The 19457-nt window shown below is 35.4% G+C and overlaps 1 protein-coding gene across 7 annotated transcripts; it reads left to right on the top strand.

Annotated features, from left to right (window-relative positions):
* The first annotated feature begins 10152 nt into the window (after positions 1–10152).
* On the top strand, positions 10153–19027 carry LOC133285742 (calcium-transporting ATPase 4, plasma membrane-type-like). Of its 7 annotated transcripts, XM_061483018.1 has the most exons (8): positions 10153–10451; positions 14372–14439; positions 14539–16177; positions 16391–16468; positions 16784–16942; positions 17296–17467; positions 17557–17855; positions 18347–19027. In XM_061483018.1, exons 1-8 carry the CDS (start codon positions 10278–10280, stop codon positions 18647–18649), a joined length of 2892 nt encoding a protein of 963 aa, XP_061339002.1. In that variant the 5' UTR covers positions 10153–10277; the 3' UTR covers positions 18650–19027. The 7 variants fall into 7 exon arrangements, with proteins under 7 accessions (XP_061339002.1, XP_061338997.1, XP_061338999.1 ...); XM_061483013.1 differs by having other exon boundaries at positions 14372–14426; positions 14529–16468; XM_061483015.1 differs by having other exon boundaries at positions 14372–14435; positions 14529–16468.
* The last annotated feature ends 430 nt before the right edge of the window (positions 19028–19457 follow it).

Raw genomic sequence — 19457 nt, 5'->3', positions numbered from 1 at the left:
AAAAAAAAAAAACTAATTTAATAATTTGAGAATGTATCATTTCACGTTCACATGGCCAATATTTAGAAAGTAAAATATAGACATAAAATTTCTACACTTCTGTGATATTTTTAAGAGATAAAAATTTAGAAATGTTACTATCAAATTAAACTATTGAGAATGAATCATTTCATATTACGTGAATTTAATAGAGAGTGAAGTCAGAAAATTTTGTAAGAAGATAAAAGAAACCTAATTCATACTATTTGAATAGGATAATCTGCAATGACTTAATATGTAGCCACATTTAAAGAATTTTTTTTAATAAAATTTATATACAAAATAATAAGAATGAAAATTCTCAATTTAAGAAAACAAACTTATATTATATTATTTTTCTATTAAATGTGAAAATGTCTAAAATACAAATTTATATAAATTTAGGATAATTGTCCATCCTAATCCTCATGTGTTACAACCACAAAATCCTCCTATAGTGATGGTTACTAGAAGAAACGTTGATGTTGTTATGATTTTATTATTTTACCGTTACGTTATTTTATCTTGTTATTTGAGTTGCTAAAGATTAGGCCATTAGTTATTTACAAAAAAAAAAAAAAAAAAAAAGAAGAAGAAGAAAAGATTAGGCCATTAGTTGTTAGTGGAGCCTAACTTTAAAGTACTGGTTATTTTTCTGTTTTACTGGTTGTTAGGTGTTGTCTATTTAAACTTGTAGTCAAGAAATAAAGTCATCGTGAATTTTATCCAAGAAATATTGCACTTGTGCAAAGAGGTCAAGCTTCCTCAGTAAAGCTATCCCAGTTAATTTTATCATCATGTTAGTTGCTATTATTCCAGATTTGCAACGTTCTTGTCAAACTAGGTAAAAAGAGTCAAGGTAGACCCCTGTACGTACCGGCTTGGTATCAAAGCACAGACATGGACGAACGTGTGGAAAAACTAGAGAATGGATTCGAGTCTCTGTCAAAACAGTTTCAAGAGATGTTTGCTCAAATTACCAGTTGGCTAGACATTATGGCAGCCACGCCTACACGTGATCGGGGGAATAATTCTGGAAGCAGCTCCAACAATGACCACAATCGTTCAGGACCCAATACGACATATGCTCCTAAGGTTGTCAAATTGGATTTCCCAAAATTTGATAACATCGAAGATCCGACTAGCTGGTTGTGTCGTGCAGAGCAATTTTTTCAGTACCATCATACACCGGAGGCGGAGTAGGTTTCATTGGCTTCATTCCACTTATTAGGAGATGCTCAGTTATGGTATCAATTGTTGATCCAAGATTACCCGACTATTACATGGCTGGAGTTTAGAGAAGAGATATTGCAGTGATTTGGGCCTAATAATTTTATTGATTTTTTTGGAGAATTAACAAAGTTGAAGCAAGAAGGAACAGTGCAAGATTACCAAAGCAGCTTTGAAAAATTATTGTCAAAGGCTGGAAGGTTGGAAGTGCCCAAACAAGTAAGTTGTTTTGTTAGTGGATTGAAGGAGACAATCAGGACAGATGTGCAAGCAAACAAACCCAAAACACTTTCAACTGCTATTGGGCTGGCTAGGCTCTATGAAGCCCGCAATCAAAAAACGGGTTCAGCTACACAAAACTCTCGAAGACTACCTTCACTTTCCAACCCAAAAACACCTACCATTACCACTACTGTCACAGCCGCCAGCAATCCAAATCCCATTAAAGCCACGCCGGTTCGCCGGCTAACCTTTGAAGAGATTGCAGATCGACGGAGCAAGGGACTTTGCTTTCGTTGCAATGATTCGTACACAGTGGGCCACTGTTGTAAGAGGCTGTTTGCCATTCAAGCGGTGTCAGAAAGGAGCGATGGAGAGGCAGAGATGGACCTCGAAGATGATACTATTGCAGAACCTGAAGCCCTGGCAATCTCGCTTCACACCCTGTACGGAAGTGAGAACACAGAAACAATGATGGTGAAGGCAAAAATCGTTGGACGACAAGCGGTGCTGCTCTTGGATTTCAGAAGCACTCACAATTTTATGAGTACGCAGTTCGCGAAGCATGCCGGAATCTACCCATCGGAAACCAGCCATGGCATGGATTTGGAGGTTGCGTCCGGAGCTAAGTTGAAATGTGCAGGAAAATGCAATCTAATTCCTGTCACGTTCAATGAGGTAACTATGGGTATTGATTTTTTTCTCTTACCTATAGGTGGGTATGATGCTGTTTTAGGGGCTCAGTGGTTGAGGATGCTGGGACCCATTTATTGGGATTTCTCTCAATTAGAGATGAAATTCAATTTGGAAGGTCGTGTTGTGTCCTTAAAGGGGATGACCAGACCAGAAAACAAGGTGGTTAATCCAGAGCAGATAGAGCAGCACACAAAGAAAGGTACAATTTGGATCCTCCAATGGAAAGGGGCCATATGGTCGTTGTCAACATCTAAAATTGTTCCAAGAGAAATTAAAAAAATGCTGCAAGATTATTCAGAAGTATCAACATAACCAAAAGGTCTTCCTCCTGTTAGAGTTTATGATCACAGAATCCTATTGCAGCAGCAGGAGCCTATATACGTTAGACCTTACAGGTACCCCTTTATTCAAAAAGAAGAAATTGAAAAGTTGGTGGATGATATGATGGAAAATGGAATTATTAGACATAGTCGCAGTCCTTATTCATCTTGTAACATCCCCGTCTCGAGCCGGTTCAATTAACATGCATATGATATAAACAGAAACAACAGAAGACTTAACTTACAAAAATACGAGCTAACTTTTTCTTTTTCCACTTTAATTCTTACTCGGCGTAAACGAAAATCGGGCAGAGTTTCCTTTATAAATCGGACAATTGGAGATTTTCCAATCCCACTCAGAAGCATTTCCTGATAAACAGTTTATACAGCACATCAATCCAGAAGTACCAGTCATGCAAATATAATCAGATACCCATCCATGTGAGCATGCATAACTTGGCTCAGTGCCGCTAATCTAACAGCATGCAATCCAATACATAAATATAACTGAATACTACATAGTCATATCAACATGCCTGAATACAAAAATGTACATGCATCAATCTGAAGAACATGTACAAGACATATACAGGCCATATACAAAGTAAAGGATCTAACATCATGATCCATCAAATGCGAAAATACGAAATAATATAAATGCACTCCAAAAAGTTAGTAGCCTACAGCTACTCAAAAATTGATCCGTCCCCAACGCCTCAACCACGGGTCGCGTCTCTGCCTAGTGAGGACTCACCGGGAATCTGGGCACCTGAAAATATGTCCCCAAAGAGGGGTGAGATTACAAATCTCAATAAGCTCCAGGTTTATAGAGAATTCTCCATACCCCTGGCTCACTCCTGCATGAAAGTCAGATACAGAGTATACAAATGCATTTATAACAGATATCATAACAGAATAGAACATCTTTCATATCATATCATATCAGAGGCGTGCGCCGTCATTCCCAAGGGAGGACCCCAAGCGGAAATTAACGCACGTGTTCCCAATGGAGGACCCAAAGCGGAACCAGCAGAGGCGTGCGCCGTCATTCCCAAGGGAGGACCCCAAGCGGAAATTAACGCACGTGTTCCCAAGGGAGGACCCCAAGCGGAACCAGCAGAGGCGTGCGCCGTCATTCCCAAGGGAGGACCCCAAGCGGAAATCAACGCACGTGTTCCCAAGGGAGGACCCCAAGCATAACCAGAACATATTAGAGGCGTACGCAGTCATTCCCAATGGAGGACCCCAAGCGGAAATCAACGCACGTGTTCCCAAGGGAGGACCCCAAGCGGAACCAGAACATGTCAGAGGTGTACCTCGTCAATCCCAGTGAAACCCCAAGAAGACATCAGTGTACCATACATCACTACAGAAATCATATCAGAACAAATCATATCATGTTATCACATAGCTCTATATGAATGCATCTATACAAGGTATCACAATAACAGTCATACATTCCAACCACAGTCCACTAACTAAGGTGGAGCACTCGAGCAGGAAAAGACTCCTTAAACATAAAGCTTACCTCTTGAAGCTTTATCAATCTGCTTACTTGTGACACAAGTTACTTATATATCTTCAAGAGATTTCGATCCTTTTTAGTCCCTAGGTACACCTAGAGCAAGAATCCACAAATACAAATCAATAAAATGCTATCATGCCTAGATTTCACACAAGGCATACATTTTATCGCTTCTTTTCGTTTGCTTCCGTTTTTGCCAATACTATGCCAATACACAAGTCTAGACCTCTATATAACCGTTGATGTTCTTTAATTTAATCAAACATTCCATTAAGAATTTTCAACATAAATCATGCCATTTTACTTCAAAAAAACCTTGGATATACCCTTAGGAAAATCAAGTTATTTTTCACAATTTCTCAAGTCATTTCACTTCTTAATTCATCCATATAGTATCTTGAAATCCAACACATTTTATTAAATTAAAATGTAACAAGATCTATCCCTAAGCCACCCTATAAGTCGAACTCTACAAGGAAAATAGGCAAAAGGGTTCTTTTCTCTTAAATTATTATTTCTTCACTTAGTTAGCAACTTAACATACATATATGTATCCCAAAATGGTTCCAATAAAATTTTGGAACATCAAGTCCCTTACAACCCCCAAGGCCGAAATGTAATGACAAAAGCACATGGGATTTTTCCAGTTAGGCCTTCTTTCTACATTCATAATTACTCCAGCACAATAAAATGCTCTTAATACATCAACTAAAATTTGCACAATGAACCCTATTAACCCTATCAAGGCCGAGGCATAGAGGGCCATACTCCATGGGATTTTTTTTTTGGTTTCAAACATACACCAATGCTTATTTTCCATTCTTATATCCCAAACATCAAAGATTCATTATCAAACCAAAGTTTAACACCCAATGCTTTCCCACCAAAACATACTCATAATTTTTATAACATAAATCATCAAAATACTAGCATGGAAATAGATGTTTATTACCTCCAAAAGCTTATACTAGGTCTAGGAGGTAACCTCCAAGCAAGACTCCACCAAAAACTCCCTTTTTCACCTTGGATGAATAGTAATCCGAAAATGGGGTGATGAATATCTCCCTCCACAAACGAAATCAGCTCAAATGGAGGGGTGGAATAGCTTTCTTGGATGATTTCCTATGATATTGGTATAATGGGTCAAAGATTTGGTGGATTATTCATGGAGAAATCAAAGAAACAAGAAACCAAAACCCTTGCCCCCTTCCATAGCTGCAGCTCGGCCAAAGGAGAGAGAAGAGAGAGTTTTTCTTTGAGTGAATAGTGATCACTTAAGTCACTTATGTTTTATAAGCACATGTGGCTTTTAACCGGGTATTTTTCTTTCGCGCATTTTAACTTAAACTGACCCGGAACTAACTTAAAGCTACGGACATATTTTTATTTTTCTAAACTCATTTACATTAATTTTTATTTCCTAAGGAACAATATTCATAATTCACAGTATGGTCTCTGCACCGTTTTTAACGAAGTGCACTGTGAACCACTAATTGTACTTCGTTTACTTCTGAACTTAAGACTTATAAACTTATAATTTTCTTGGGCCTATATTGACTTTCTTGGCATATATTGGACTTTCTTATTCTTATTTCATCAATTATTTGTTTCTGGACTCTACCGGTTGCTTAAACAGCGGTACAAAATACCCGGCAGAAAATACTATTCACGAGATTTTCACGAAAAGTTCTAGACTATACAATTTTTTGTTCTGAACTCATAAATGGAGTCAGAATTTTCAAATTATGTCTCTAAAATCATTTTACTCATTTTAGCTCTACCGGTTAATTCACAAGACTGCAAATTCTCCGGCAGAATGCACTGTTCATAACCTAGTCATGATTACAGTCAAAATACTCGAAATCACTCACTGTATCTAATTATGGCACTTAAATCTTTAAGTTAAACCTCTAATTAAGATTTACCGTTTAGGGTCATTATACATCTCCTGTAATATTGGTAAAGAAAAAAGATGGATCATGGAGAATGTGCGTAGACTATCGGGCCCTGAACAAAATCACTGTGAAAGATAAATTCCCAATACCAGTGATAGATGAACTCCTAGATGAGCTTCACGGCGCAAGATTTTTCTCTAAGCTGGATCTTCGGTCAGGCTACTATCAAATAAGAATGCAACCTGAAGATATTGAGAAGACCGCCTTTCGTACGCTCCATGGTCACTACGAGTATTTGGTCATGCCGTTTGGGCTTACAAATGCACCCTCAACATTCCAGTCATTAATGAATGAGGTATTTAAAGATTATCTCAGAAAATTTGAACTTGTGTTTTTTGATGATATTCTCGTGTATAGTCGGAGTTGGGAGGACCACCTCAATCATTTACAAATTGTTCTGGAGACCTTGAGGAAGCAGAAACTGTACATAAAGATGGAGAAATGTGAGTTTGGCAAGAGGCAAATAAGCTACTTGGGACATGTCATTTCAGAAGATGGTGTGTCAGTAGATCCTGAAAAAATTAAGTCTATTATGGATTGGCCAAAACCTGATACACCCAAAGCAATGTGTGGATTCCTTGGTATTTGTGGGTACTACCGAAAATTTATCCAGCATTTTGGTAGTGTGGCAAGACCCTTGACAAATATGATAAAAAAAATTCATTTACTTGGACACCTGCTGCAGAAGAAGCCTTTGTTAAGCTGAAGCATGCTATGACCCAAGCTCCTATACTCGGCCTCCCAGATTTTTCAAAGGTCTTCGTGATCGAATGTGATGCTAGTGGAAGTGGGGTTGGTGCTGTGTTGCTACAAGAGAGACCTATTGCATATTTCAGCTATGCTTTACAAGGTAAACACCTTCTTTTATCAACTTATGAGAAAGAAATTTTTGCTTTGGTTTTGGCTGTGCAGAAATGGAGGCCATACCTTCTTGGAAGAAAATTTATTGTTCGAACTGATCACCAAGCCTTGAAGCACTTGTGGTCACAGAAAATTACAATTGTGGCTCAACAAGAATGGCTCTTCAAGTTGATGGGCTTTGATTTCATCATTGAGTACAAAAAAGGGCGTGAAAATAAAGTGGCTGACGCTTTATCTAGGCAGCATGAAGATTTTGTAGCTGTGAATGCAATTTCATGCCCTGTTCCTAAGTTTTTGGATGCTGTTAAAGAAGAAGTGCAAACAAAAGAGGAGCTGCAAAAAATAATTGAGTTGATTATGCAAGGAGAAGCCGTAGGGCCATGGCAGTACAGGGAAGGTGTAATTTTTTTTAAGAACCACATTTACTTGGCAGTTGATTCTGATCTTATTCAGGATATTTTGGCCCAATTCCATGACAGCACTCATGAGGGGTATTTTAAGACACTTCAAAGGCTGAGATTAAATTTCTATTGGAAGGGATTAAGAAGAGATCTCAAGCGCTAGATAAGAGAATGTGAGACATGCCAGAGAAATAAGGTTGATCTATCCCTTCCCGCTGGTCTTCTTCAACCTCTTCCAGTACCTACACAAGTATGGGAAGATCTTTCTATGGATTTCGTAGAAGGTTTACCCAATTCAGGTGGGAAGACCACAATATATGTAGTGGTTGATCGGTTCTCCAAGTATTCGCATTTCATGGCAATTGCTCATCCCTATTCGGCTGTAAGGATAGCCAAGATTTTTTTTGATAACATCTTTAGATTATATGGAATGCTAAAAACTATTGTGTGTGACCGAGATGTAACCTTTCAAAGTTCCTTTTGGAAGGAGTTATTTTCTTTAAATGGTACTAAGTTCAACTTCAGTTCAGCCTACCATACACAAAAGGATGGGCAAACAGAGGTGGTTAATCGAACTCTTGAAATGTATTTAAGGTGTCTCACAGGGCTGCAGCCAAGGGAGTGGTCCAAATGGCTTACTTGGGTAGAGTATTGTTATAATACTAGCATCCATTCTGCTCATGGAAGGTCCCCTTACGAAATTGTATATGGAAAATTACCTCCTACCTTGCTAACATATGTTCCAGGTACAGCCAAGGTTGCAGGAGTGGAGGAAGAACTCATAGCTCGAGATAATGTCCTTAAAGAAGCCAAAGAAAAGCTGCTGCAGGCACAATGTAGAATGAAGAAAATTTATGATGGGAAGCACAAGGAAAGAGAATTCCAAGTGGGAGATGTTGTGTATCTAAAATTACAGCCTTATAGACAACTGTCTATTGCAAGAAGAAGAAATATGAAGCTGGCTGCAAGGTTTTATGGGCCCTACAAGATTGTGCAGCGCATTGGTAAGGTAGCTTATAAACTAGAGCTGCCTTCAGATGCAAGGATACATAATGTTTTCCATGTTTCATTACTCAAGAAGCATGTAGAGAAGGAGACCCAAGTGCAAACTCAATTGCCAACAATGGATAAAAGTGGACAGCAATTGTTGTCCCAACCTGCTGCAATTTTGGAGTATCGAGAACAGAAGGGAAAGAAACAAGTATTGGTTCATTGGCAAGGACTGTCCCCAGCTAAAGCAACATGGGAGAATTTGGAATTTTTGTAGGTTCAATTTCTTGATCTTACTCTTGACGACAAGAGTTTCATTTAAGGGAGGGAAGATATGTTACAACCACAAAATCCTCCTATAGTGATGGCTACTAGAAGAAACGTTGCTGCTGTTATGATTTTATTATTTTTGCGGTTATGATTTTATTATTTTACCGTTATGTTATTTTATCTTGTTATTTGAGTTGCTAAAGATTAGGCCATTAGTTGTTAGTGGAGCCTAACTTTAAGGTACTGGTTATTTTTTTGTTTTACTGGTTGTTTGGTGTTGTCTATTTAAACTTGTAGTCAAGAAATAAAGCCATCGTGAATTTTATCCAAGAAATATTGCACTTGAGCAAAGAGGTCAAGCTTCTTCAGTAAAGCTATCTCATTTAATGTTATCATCCTGTTAGTTGCTATTATTCCAGATTTGCAACTTTCTTGTGAAAATAGGTAAAAAGAGTCAAGGTAGACCCCTGTACGTACCATCATGGCTCTACTATTGGTCCGATCTCGTATGAGTTCTTGAAGGACAAAATCGATAGGAAGACTAATATTATATAGGGTTTAGTGTTTTCGTTTTTGGTGCAGAAAAAAACTTTTGTTATACCCACATAAAAGTAAAAAGGTTTCACTAATTTTTATTTTCTCTCTTTTACAATGGAACTCACTTTTATAAGAGTGTGACTGAAACATTTTTTCTTATTATATGTTAAGAGTGGTCAAGATCATTTTTATTTTCTTTATACTAACTCTAACTATTTCTTTGAGCCTAATAGATTTCCTGAGTATCCCCACTAGCTTCAGCTTTTTTGAGTCGGCTATGATTTATGAGATTAATCCCGAATGCGGGACGTGTCAAAAATTAAGGGCGTGTTTGATGTGATGTATAAGGCCTGATAATATAAGCTTATACTATAAGTTACAACATTTTTAGTTGTTTGGTGTGACCATCGTATAGTATAAGCTTATACAGCAAGATCCATTTACACATCAAAATGATGTATAACTTAATCAAGCCTAAGAGGGTAGAATTAAGCCTGATAAGGGGTTAATGTATTAACCAATATAATTATCAAGAATTAATATATTATTTTAATATTAGTATATTAAAATAAAAATAATTTTTCAATATGTAATTTTGTAAAATATTGGAGATTTTTATTTTTATAAAATTAATATATTTTTTGGACACATTGATCAACATATTTCTATAAAAAATAATATCATATGATATATTTGGAAGAATTATGTAAATTTATTATTAAAAGGTATTTTGACAAAAATATTTATTTTTAACCTATATACTATATAGTATTATACAGTGTATTACCAAATATTGAATGATATTATCTTATACAATATCATGTCAAACGTCAGATAAAATTAAAATTTAATCAAATCTATATACAAATCATACCTTATACTATCAGTTTTTATCCTATACTATGTATCAAACATTCTCTAGTCCCTTTTCAAAATGACATTATTGGAATTGAACCAAGGTCTTTTCTCATTCATCCAGCTACCTTGCATATTATTAAAGACTAGAATTAAGACTTATTGTTGTCGTTATATTTAAGCATTATATAATTAATAAATATTATCGAAATTAAGTTTACCATTTAAAAGTAGTATCGACGTGCTTTCCAATTTGGTACACAGACACAGCACAATCTCTCTATCTATGTATGTATAGTTGCAGGGTCGTTCAGAATCTCCACTATCTCCCCTCTCTTCTTCCTCTCAAAATCCCTTAATCGAAGACTCTCTCTCTCAAACACAACCACATCACAAACCAATGGAGAAGCACCTCTTGAAGGATTTCGAGCTCGACCCCAAGAATCCCTCCGTCGAAGCTCTGCAGCGATGGAGATCCGCCGTTACTCTGGTCAAAAACCGCCGCAGACGCTTCCGTATGGTCGCCGATCTCGATAAGCGATCCCAGGCAGAGCAGATTAAGCAAGGAATCAAGGTTTTTTTTTTTTTTTTTTCATTCTTCCTCTTTTCATTATTTGCGTACGTGTTAGTTTCCTCTTTTTTTTTCTCTTTTGAAATCGTAGAAACTTCTTATAGCTAGCTTTAACTGCCATAGAGATGAAGTTCGAGAAAGTTCCGACGAAAAAATAATAATATAAAAATTGCGAAGTTAACGACGAAAGGTGCTCATAATTACTCATCAAAAGTAAAATCCACTTTCTGATTGGAAAGAAAAAGAAAACAAAAAGATGGAATCAATTAAACTAATACAGAGATTAAAAAAACTTTCGTTATTGTTGTAATTTGGTTTTCTGGTGGTCCAATCTTGAGAGAGGTAGGGTTTATTGGGTTCGCCAATAGCGAATGTCTGAAAAAATGGAAATGAATTTCTGGTTATGGTGTCTGTGCACTTTGCAGGGAAGGTATTAAATTTTTATTAGAAATGATTAAAATTTCAAATAAAAAGTCAAATATATTTAATCTGCAATAAATTTTCACGTCAGTATTCTTCTCCTTTTCTGGGAAAGGCGAAAACCCTTTGGGAAAGAAAATATTGTTTACGGAAAAGTTATACTTACGACTTATTTTCGTTTACAATTCTTATAATTATATCTTAATTATTAATTTTCATCAATTAACGGTTGAGATTTTCACAAATCAAATTAATTAATTAATTATTAATTCACAATAAATAAAAACCGTTGATTGACGGAAATCAACGGTTAAGATATGATTGTAAGAGTTTATAAATTATTTGGATTGTAAATATAACCCTTGAGGATAACATCTGTTTTAAAGCATATAAGTTTATATCATTTTATATTCTAATAATTAATTTTTGTCATCAACTGTCATAATTTATTGAATCAAAATTATTAATTAATTAATAATAAATTTGACACATTAAGTTTGATCCAAAAGATTATATCCGTTGATGGATGGAAATCAACGATTAGAATATATGATGATATAAGTTTATTTTCTTTGAAAGGATAGATATTTTTCTCAATTAATAATTCAAAAATGTTACTCATACTTTTAAAAGTGTTTATAGAAAAAGTTAATAATTTTTTGTAATTGTTAATAAAAATAATGATATTAGAACGTGTTTTCTTAAATAATATTTCGGCGTCCCGATCGAGATAAACGGTATTTAATATTTCTATAAATGGAAATTGAAATGCATTGTGCGTTTCGAGGTCAAGGTCTTCCACCGGCCATTTTTGTCTCTCGTGTGATAAGGTGAGGGAAAGTTGGGAAATCATCTCGACACTCACGCACCACTGAATGGAAAAGATCTAATATACCACGGTAGTATACTAGTATTTATATCCTACCAATAAAAACGTAACACTTGCGAATATGTTTTTTGAAAATAATTTTTATTTTAATATTATGCCTATATATTTTAGAAAATATATAGTCTATAATTTTTTGAATAAAAGTTATATCCACTACTCATTACGACTGTAATACTTTTAATGTTATGGATTCTCTTATATAAAAAAAATTATGATATAATCATGTGAAGAATTATAATCATACAAAACACATCAAAACGACGTAGTTTCATTAAAAATAACATAATTTTATATCATTCAAAAATATATTGACATTAATACTGAAATTAGGAAAATTATTAATTTTACATAAAATGAGTTGTCTTTGATAATATATATTTGTTTTCCTTTTTTTGTGGTCTAAATAAAATTTGAGCACATTTAGGATTTACATTATGTTTAGAATTGTTTCAATTCAGAAATTGGAATTAATTTATGTAAAATGTAGTGATTTACAAGTCTTATAAACATATCAAGATTTATGCATAATGACATGTTGTGTACAATATAATTTATAAACAAGTGAAAATTATGAATTGGCATTGTCTACAAAAGTCTTATGCAATAATTTTAGTGAATCTAAATGCTTATTTTAAAATAAATAGACAATTCCTGAAAAATATAGTCTTTCTATTTGTTCTTTGTGAAACATAAAAATTATGTATTTGATTTTTTTATTTTTTATTTTTGCTAAAAAGAATGGTGTTTGTTTGTAAGGACAATAGTTAAAACCGTATGAATTTGTAAGGAAACGTTATTTTTTTTTAAAGCTCTTAGCATGAAATAATTTAAATTAATGTAATTAAATTTAACATGGATTTAATTGTAGTGTATTTGTTGTAGGTTTGACTTTTAATGACATCCAAAGCTGAGATTATTTCATAATATAATACCTCAATTATAGAAAGTAAACATTTTTAGTATTTAATTTTATTCAACGTAGTGATACGGCAACCATGGAAACTTCCTCGAAATTTCCTTAGCAAAAGGACACATGCGAACCTAGTTGGATAAGGACATCATAATAAAATCGATAGATAGCAACAACCTATGAAGCACCGACACTTCAAAAATCCTGACGTGTCGTGTCCGACACTTCCCGACACTCTCGGACACTCCGACACTCCTCGACACTCCAACAGGCATTATAGAAATTCAAAAAAAAGTTCAAAGGTTAAGTTGCGTTGAGTTTTTAGTTCTAACTATTAAATTCGTTGGATTACGATTACCATTTTATTGAGTTTAATATAAATATTTGGGATATCTTATGTTTCTTTACAAAATTTATGAATATTAGAAGTTTAGATACATTTTTTTGTTAAATTATTGAATATTAAATATAATATATACTACATAAATTAAAAATATTATTTAATATCAAAACGTGTCCTAACGTGTCGAAATCTAACACTTTTTAGAATTAACGTGTCGGAGTGTCGTGTCGTATCGTGTCAGGTGTCCCGTGTCAGTATCCGTGCTACATAGGCAACAACAATCAGACAACGAGAGAAATAGTGGGAAATAAAAAAAGATAAATTGGTTTATATTTAGCAACCTTTTAAATTGAGATGTGTTTGCTTTCGCTTAGATGTCATGCTCGTGCAGTTTTCTATTACGTAGAGATAACATAAACTCCTCTTGAATTGTCTTCTTTTTCTTTTTCTTTTACCTTTTTGTGGTCTTGAATTGACGATGACTTCAAACGCGGCTTAGACGCGTCCGGTTGAGTGTTCGAACGGATCAAAGCGTCGGCGACATTTGAAAGTTACACTTGCGTTGATTTAGCATGTAAAGTGGTGCTGAAATTTCTGTTGCGGCCCTGATTTCAATAATGGCGGATTTTTGTTGACGAAGTTAATATTTAATGTAAAAGGGTCTTGAACTACAGGGAAAATGAGGGTTTTGTCTGAAGCCTTGACCTGTTCATTGATTATAATTGTTTGATTCTCACACATTTATCTTGAAAACCAGCAACTGGGTACAGTGCCAACACTAGTATAATCTAAAGCTCCTACCTGTGTAAAGCACCTTAAATACAAGGATAAGGAAAATGTAACTCGGAAAATAAATGCCAACTCTATTACACTGCAGTTGTCTTACAAGTTTTTTTTTTTTTAGTTTAAATTTAACCCTGTAAAGTTTTTTGTATTAGTATTCAATTATACTTTAAAACCTAATTAAAGGAGGTTTTATTTCTCCCATCGAAAAATAACCTTCACTCCGGCATTATTAATAACCATTCCTTGTAATATTCAAGTGAAATATGTAACTAGTAATAGGCAATTGATGACTTTCATTTTTTCCTTTACCGGTTATCTAACTTGCATGCTCCAAGTAGTTATGATTCATAAAAATGGGAAATATTAACATATTTGATCTTAAATTCTAACAAATATTTTCTTCAAAGAATTCTCCTTAACGTTTTCATAGTTCAATTTGAGAATTGATTTTATGAAATACCTCTTCATGTGACAAGATACGGGATAATGTGTTCTGACTTACAATAACTATCGTTATGTATATTATCAATTTGTCATTACCAGTTTGGCTATATTATCTTTATTTACTCCATCAGGAAAAAATTCGGATTGCTCTCTATGTTCAAAAGGCAGCATTGCAATTTATTGATGGTATGGCGCTCAAATTTCAACTGTCAAAGCTCATATCATTACTTTAGAACTAATCACTTTCTCTTAATATGTTTTCTTAGCTCATTTGTTTTTGTTATGTAGCTGGTAATCGAGTTGAATACAAGCCATCAGAAGAGGCAAGAGAAGCCGGTTTTGGTATTCATCCAGATGATATTGCTTCTATTGTTCGTAGCCATGATTATAAGAACTTAAACAATATTGGTGGAGTTGAAGCCATTGCAAGGAAACTGACAGTCTCTGTGGATGGAGGTGTCAGTGAAGAGAGTATAAATCGAAGACAACAGATTTATGGGGTCAACCGTTATACGGAGAAACCGTCTAGAACGTTCCTGATGTTTGTGTGGGATGCAATGCAGGACTTAACTCTGATTATTCTCATGGTTTGTGCAATAGTGTCTATAGGTGTAGGGATTGCCACTGAAGGGTGGCCAAAGGGAACATATGATGGTGTGGGAATCATACTTAGTATATTCTTGGTAGTCATTGTTACTGCTGTCAGTGACTACAAGCAATCCCTGCAGTTCAGGGATTTGGACAAAGAGAAGAAAAAGATATTTGTTCAGGTCATCAGGGATGGGAAAAGACAGAAGATCTCAATTTATGATATAGTAGTTGGTGATATTGTTCATTTGTCAACTGGGGATCAAGTTCCAGCTGATGGGATTTATATATCAGGATACTTTTTGCTTATTGATGAATCAAGTTTGTCAGGTGAGAGCGAACCTGTAAATGCAAATGAAGAAAAGCCTTTTCTTCTCTCGGGAACCAAAGTTCAGGACGGTCAGGGGGTGATGTTAGTTACAGCTGTTGGCATGAGGACTGAATGGGGAAAATTGATGGAAACTCTAAATGAGGGAGGAGACGATGAGACCCCATTGCAGGTGAAATTGAATGGGGTTGCTACTATTATTGGTAAAATTGGTTTGGCTTTTGCCGTTCTGACGTTTTTGGTGTTGACAATAAGGTTTATGGTTGAAAAAGCGCTTAATGGTGAGTTTGGTAGTTGGTCTTCAAAGGATGCAATGAAGTTACTGGACTACTTTGCTATTGCTGTAACCATAATAGTTGTTGCGGTTCCTGAAGGATTACCACTGGCTGTGACACTCAGTCTTGCTTTTGCAATGAAAAAATTAATGAATGACAGGGCACTTGTGAGGCATCTTTCTGCTTGTGAAACTATGGGTTCAGCTAGTTGCATTTGCACAGATAAGACAGGGACATTGACCACTAACCGTATGGTAGTTAATAAAATTTGGATATGCGACAAAGCCACGCAGATGAAAGGTAATGAGACTGCAGACGAACTGAAAACAAAGATATCTGAAGGAGTTGTAAGCATCCTCTTGCAGGCTATATTTCAAAATACTTCTGCTGAAGTAGTTAAGGATAAAGATGGAAATAACACGACATTGGGAACCCCAACAGAATCAGCATTATTAGAATTTGGCTTGCTTTTTGGTGCTGATTTTGATGCCCAGCGTAGAGCATATAAGATACTACAGGTTGAGCCGTTCAATTCAGTCCGGAAGAAGATGTCTGTGCTTGTGGGTCTTCCTGATGGAGGGGTCCAAGCTTTCTGCAAAGGTGCATCAGAAATAGTATTAAAAATGTGTGACAAAATTATTGATTGCAATGGAGAAGTTGTTGATCTTCCTGAAGACCGGGCAAATAATGTCTCTGATGTTATAAATGGATTTGCCTCTGAAGCTTTGAGAACTCTTTGTTTGGCTGTCAAATATATAGATGAAACCGAAGGGGAAATCAACATCCCTGATAGCGGCTATACTCTAATAGCCATAGTAGGAATTAAGGATCCTGTACGCCCTGGGGTTAAGGAAGCTGTTCAAACTTGTTTAGCCGCTGGAATAACTGTCCGCATGGTCACTGGTGATAACATACATACAGCTATAGCTATAGCTAAAGAATGTGGTATACTTACGGAGGGTGGTGTAGCCATAGAAGGACCAGATTTTCGTGACTTGTCTCCGGAGCAAATGAAGGATATCATTCCAAGAATCCAGGTTCTGATCTTATTGTAAATTCTGTGACTTTTAATTTTCTTGAAAGTTGAATTCCCCTTTACTTTATGGTGAAAAATAGGGGAAAACGAATATTTCATTTGACCCCTTTTTTATACTTATACAATGCAGAATTGATGACCTATTTATAAATTAATAAGAATTCTTTGAATTTGAAGAAGAAGAAAAAAAACAACTTCACTGACAATTATTTGTGTGGTCAGAAGAGTCCTCCAAATATTTTGGTCTTGTGTATTCATTTTAAATATTTTTCAATCTTTATGCTTAGACTTTTTTGTGTGCTTAATATGGTTTTAGGTGATGGCACGATCCTTACCGCTTGACAAACATAAGTTAGTAACCAATTTGAGGAATATGTTTGGTGAGGTTGTCGCTGTTACTGGCGATGGAACCAATGATGCTCCTGCACTGCATGAGGCAGATATCGGACTTGCCATGGGCATTGCTGGAACCGAGGTTTGTGTCTCTTATGTACTATGATCATTCTGAAAGTTGTTATTGGTTTCGTATAATTGCACTGTATTATGTTTTAAGTCATTAGATGTTCTCTTCTATTGTAGTTATATTATATATTTCTCTGCTCTATACATTTTTCCTTCCTTTCTTGTCCGTCCTCCCCTCTTCTGTTTAGAAACGCAAATTATATCTTCTTCCTTAAATTAGTATAGACTCTCTATTGCACAGTCTTACTTCTCATATTTAGACTTAGAACTATTTTTTGAGGTATCTTTTTTAATATTAATGACTCTTTGATGCAATCGATATCTAATAACATTTTTTTTTTCTTTGGAAATTAATACCGTTTACAGGTTGCCAAAGAAAAGGCTGATGTCGTTATAATGGATGATAACTTCACGACTATTATCAATGTTGCCAAATGGGGACGGGCAGTGTATATAAACATTCAAAAATTTGTGCAGTTTCAATTAACAGTGAATGTTGTTGCTCTGATTATCAACTTTTTTTCTGCATGCATCACTGGTTTGTTGGCTTATAAAATTTTATTCCCATTTAAATTATGTTTAATTTGTTTCAAGGAACATTTGTAATTGTCGTCTTTTTACTTTCAGGATCTGCTCCACTCACAGCTGTGCAGTTGCTTTGGGTCAACTTGATTATGGACACTCTGGGTGCATTGGCCCTGGCTACTGAACCTCCTAACGATGGACTTTTGCAAAGACCCCCAGTTGGAAGGGGAACAAGCTTTATCACCAAACCTATGTGGAGGAATATCATTGGTCAAAGTATATATCAATTAATTGTACTTGCGATTCTAAATTTTGACGGGAAGAGGCTACTCAGAATTAGTGGTTCAGATGCAACTGAAGTGCTCAACACTTTGATATTCAACTCCTTCGTATTTTGCCAGGTATGCTCTCCATATACTGTGCTTGCCCATATTGTATATATAATAGGCAAATGCGGATTAAAAATAAGAAAGTATTAAATGAAAAGTACAAATTTTTTAATTTTAATGAATTTCATGATTGAAAGGTGATGAGTTCGAATCCAGGAAACAGCCTCTTTGCAATTATGCAAGGGTAAGGCCGCGTACAAGGATTACCTCCGTCCCACACTCACTAGTCGGATTTAACAGAGAGTGGTAAAAATGTTCCTTCATGATTGAAAGGTCATGGGTTTGAATCCAGAAAACAACATCTTTGCAATTATGCAAGAGTAAAGTTGCGTACAAGGATTTTCTTTACCCCACACTCACTAGTCGGGTTTAACGGGGAGTGATTATTATTATTTTTTTAATGAATTTCACGTATTTTTTATCTGTAGTACGGCACTCACGATAACGTATACCACTTATTTAGTTTGCTGTTTTCCATTTGTGTCTCTATTTTTTTTTTCCAGGTCTTTAATGAAATAAACAGCAGAGATATTGAAAAGATAAACATATTCAGAGGCATGTTTGACAGCTGGATTTTTTTGTTGATAATATTTGCCACTGTGGTATTTCAAGTGGTCATAGTTGAATTCCTGGGAGCGTTTGCCAGCACCGTGCCTCTAAACTGGCAAATGTGGTTACTCAGTGTCTTAATTGGAGCTGTTAGCATGCCTATAGCTGCTATCCTCAAGTGCATCCCAGTTGAAAAAGATACGAGTAAGCACCATGATGGTTATGAGCCACTGCCTTCTGGTCCCGAGCTGGCGTAAAATATTACAAGATTATGATACCGTTTTCCTTTACTTGTCTTTTGGGTAATGAATAATGAATATTTGTTTTTTTTCTTTTTCCTATTTTTTTTGGGAAACTAATCTCACGAAAAAACAACCGGATGAACATTGACAAGAACACCTAACCAAACTACCTTTTGATGAAAGAATTACCCGGGTTGCTTTGCTGATTTAACCTACTATTTTCCTTTTAGTGCTGTCATTTGTTACCTGTTATACGGCATTATAATTCTATATAGTTTTGTAAGGATTTGATACCGTGCGGGATTTCCAAGCATGGCGAAATGTCCATTATGAGCATATATGGTTGTTCGAAAAGGAATGTTTCTGAATATTAATACCAAAAGAACCACTTGTTTGAGTAGCACTTTCATTTGAGAAAAGTTTCGAACTTTTGCAAGTTGTAGTTCAGATAATTATTCTTAGTAAGTTAGAATTCATTAATTGAATCTTGTTATGTGAAACGTTGCACTGAAGTTTTCTTTTCTTTCTCTCTCTTTCTTGAAGGGCTACGTTGATAATGATAGTTGCCAAGTGCATTTTTGCATGTACAATATAATTTTAAACGTTTAATATTGAATAATGTATTAATGGTGTACCGTTGGAATCTATAAGTCCACTATGTTCCCTTTAGGGATAAGTCAATGTATGGATAATACCCTTAGCACAAGTATAGACCAAGCTAAGGAGTATGGTGCCAAGTACAAGCAAAGTAATCAATGGATAGCTAGGGAGATAAAATTACTCTAAGTAAATGGACAGTATAACGATACATAAGATGCTCTAG

Source organism: Gastrolobium bilobum, unplaced genomic scaffold (assembly GCF_033153095.1).
Source record: "Gastrolobium bilobum isolate Gb01-03AN ecotype WA unplaced genomic scaffold, APGP_CSIRO_Gbil_v1 utg1991, whole genome shotgun sequence".
Lineage (NCBI taxonomy): Eukaryota > Viridiplantae > Streptophyta > Magnoliopsida > Fabales > Fabaceae > Gastrolobium > Gastrolobium bilobum.
This window is presented reverse-complemented; position numbering and strand designations above follow the sequence as displayed.

What these genes read in the sequence shown, in the direction of transcription:
- LOC133285742 (XM_061483015.1), top strand. Translation starts at nt 10,278, where the DNA reads ATGGAGAAGCACCTCTTGAAGGATTTCGAGCTCGACCCCAAGAATCCC. An exon ending in ATTTATTGATGGTATGGCGC is followed by an intron (nt 14,436 to 14,528) that starts TCAAATTTCAAC and finishes TTTGTTATGTAG; the next exon opens with CTGGTAATCGAGTTGAATAC. An exon ending in ACTCCTTCGTATTTTGCCAG is followed by an intron (nt 17,856 to 18,346) that starts GTATGCTCTCCA and finishes TTTTTTTTCCAG; the next exon opens with GTCTTTAATGAAATAAACAG.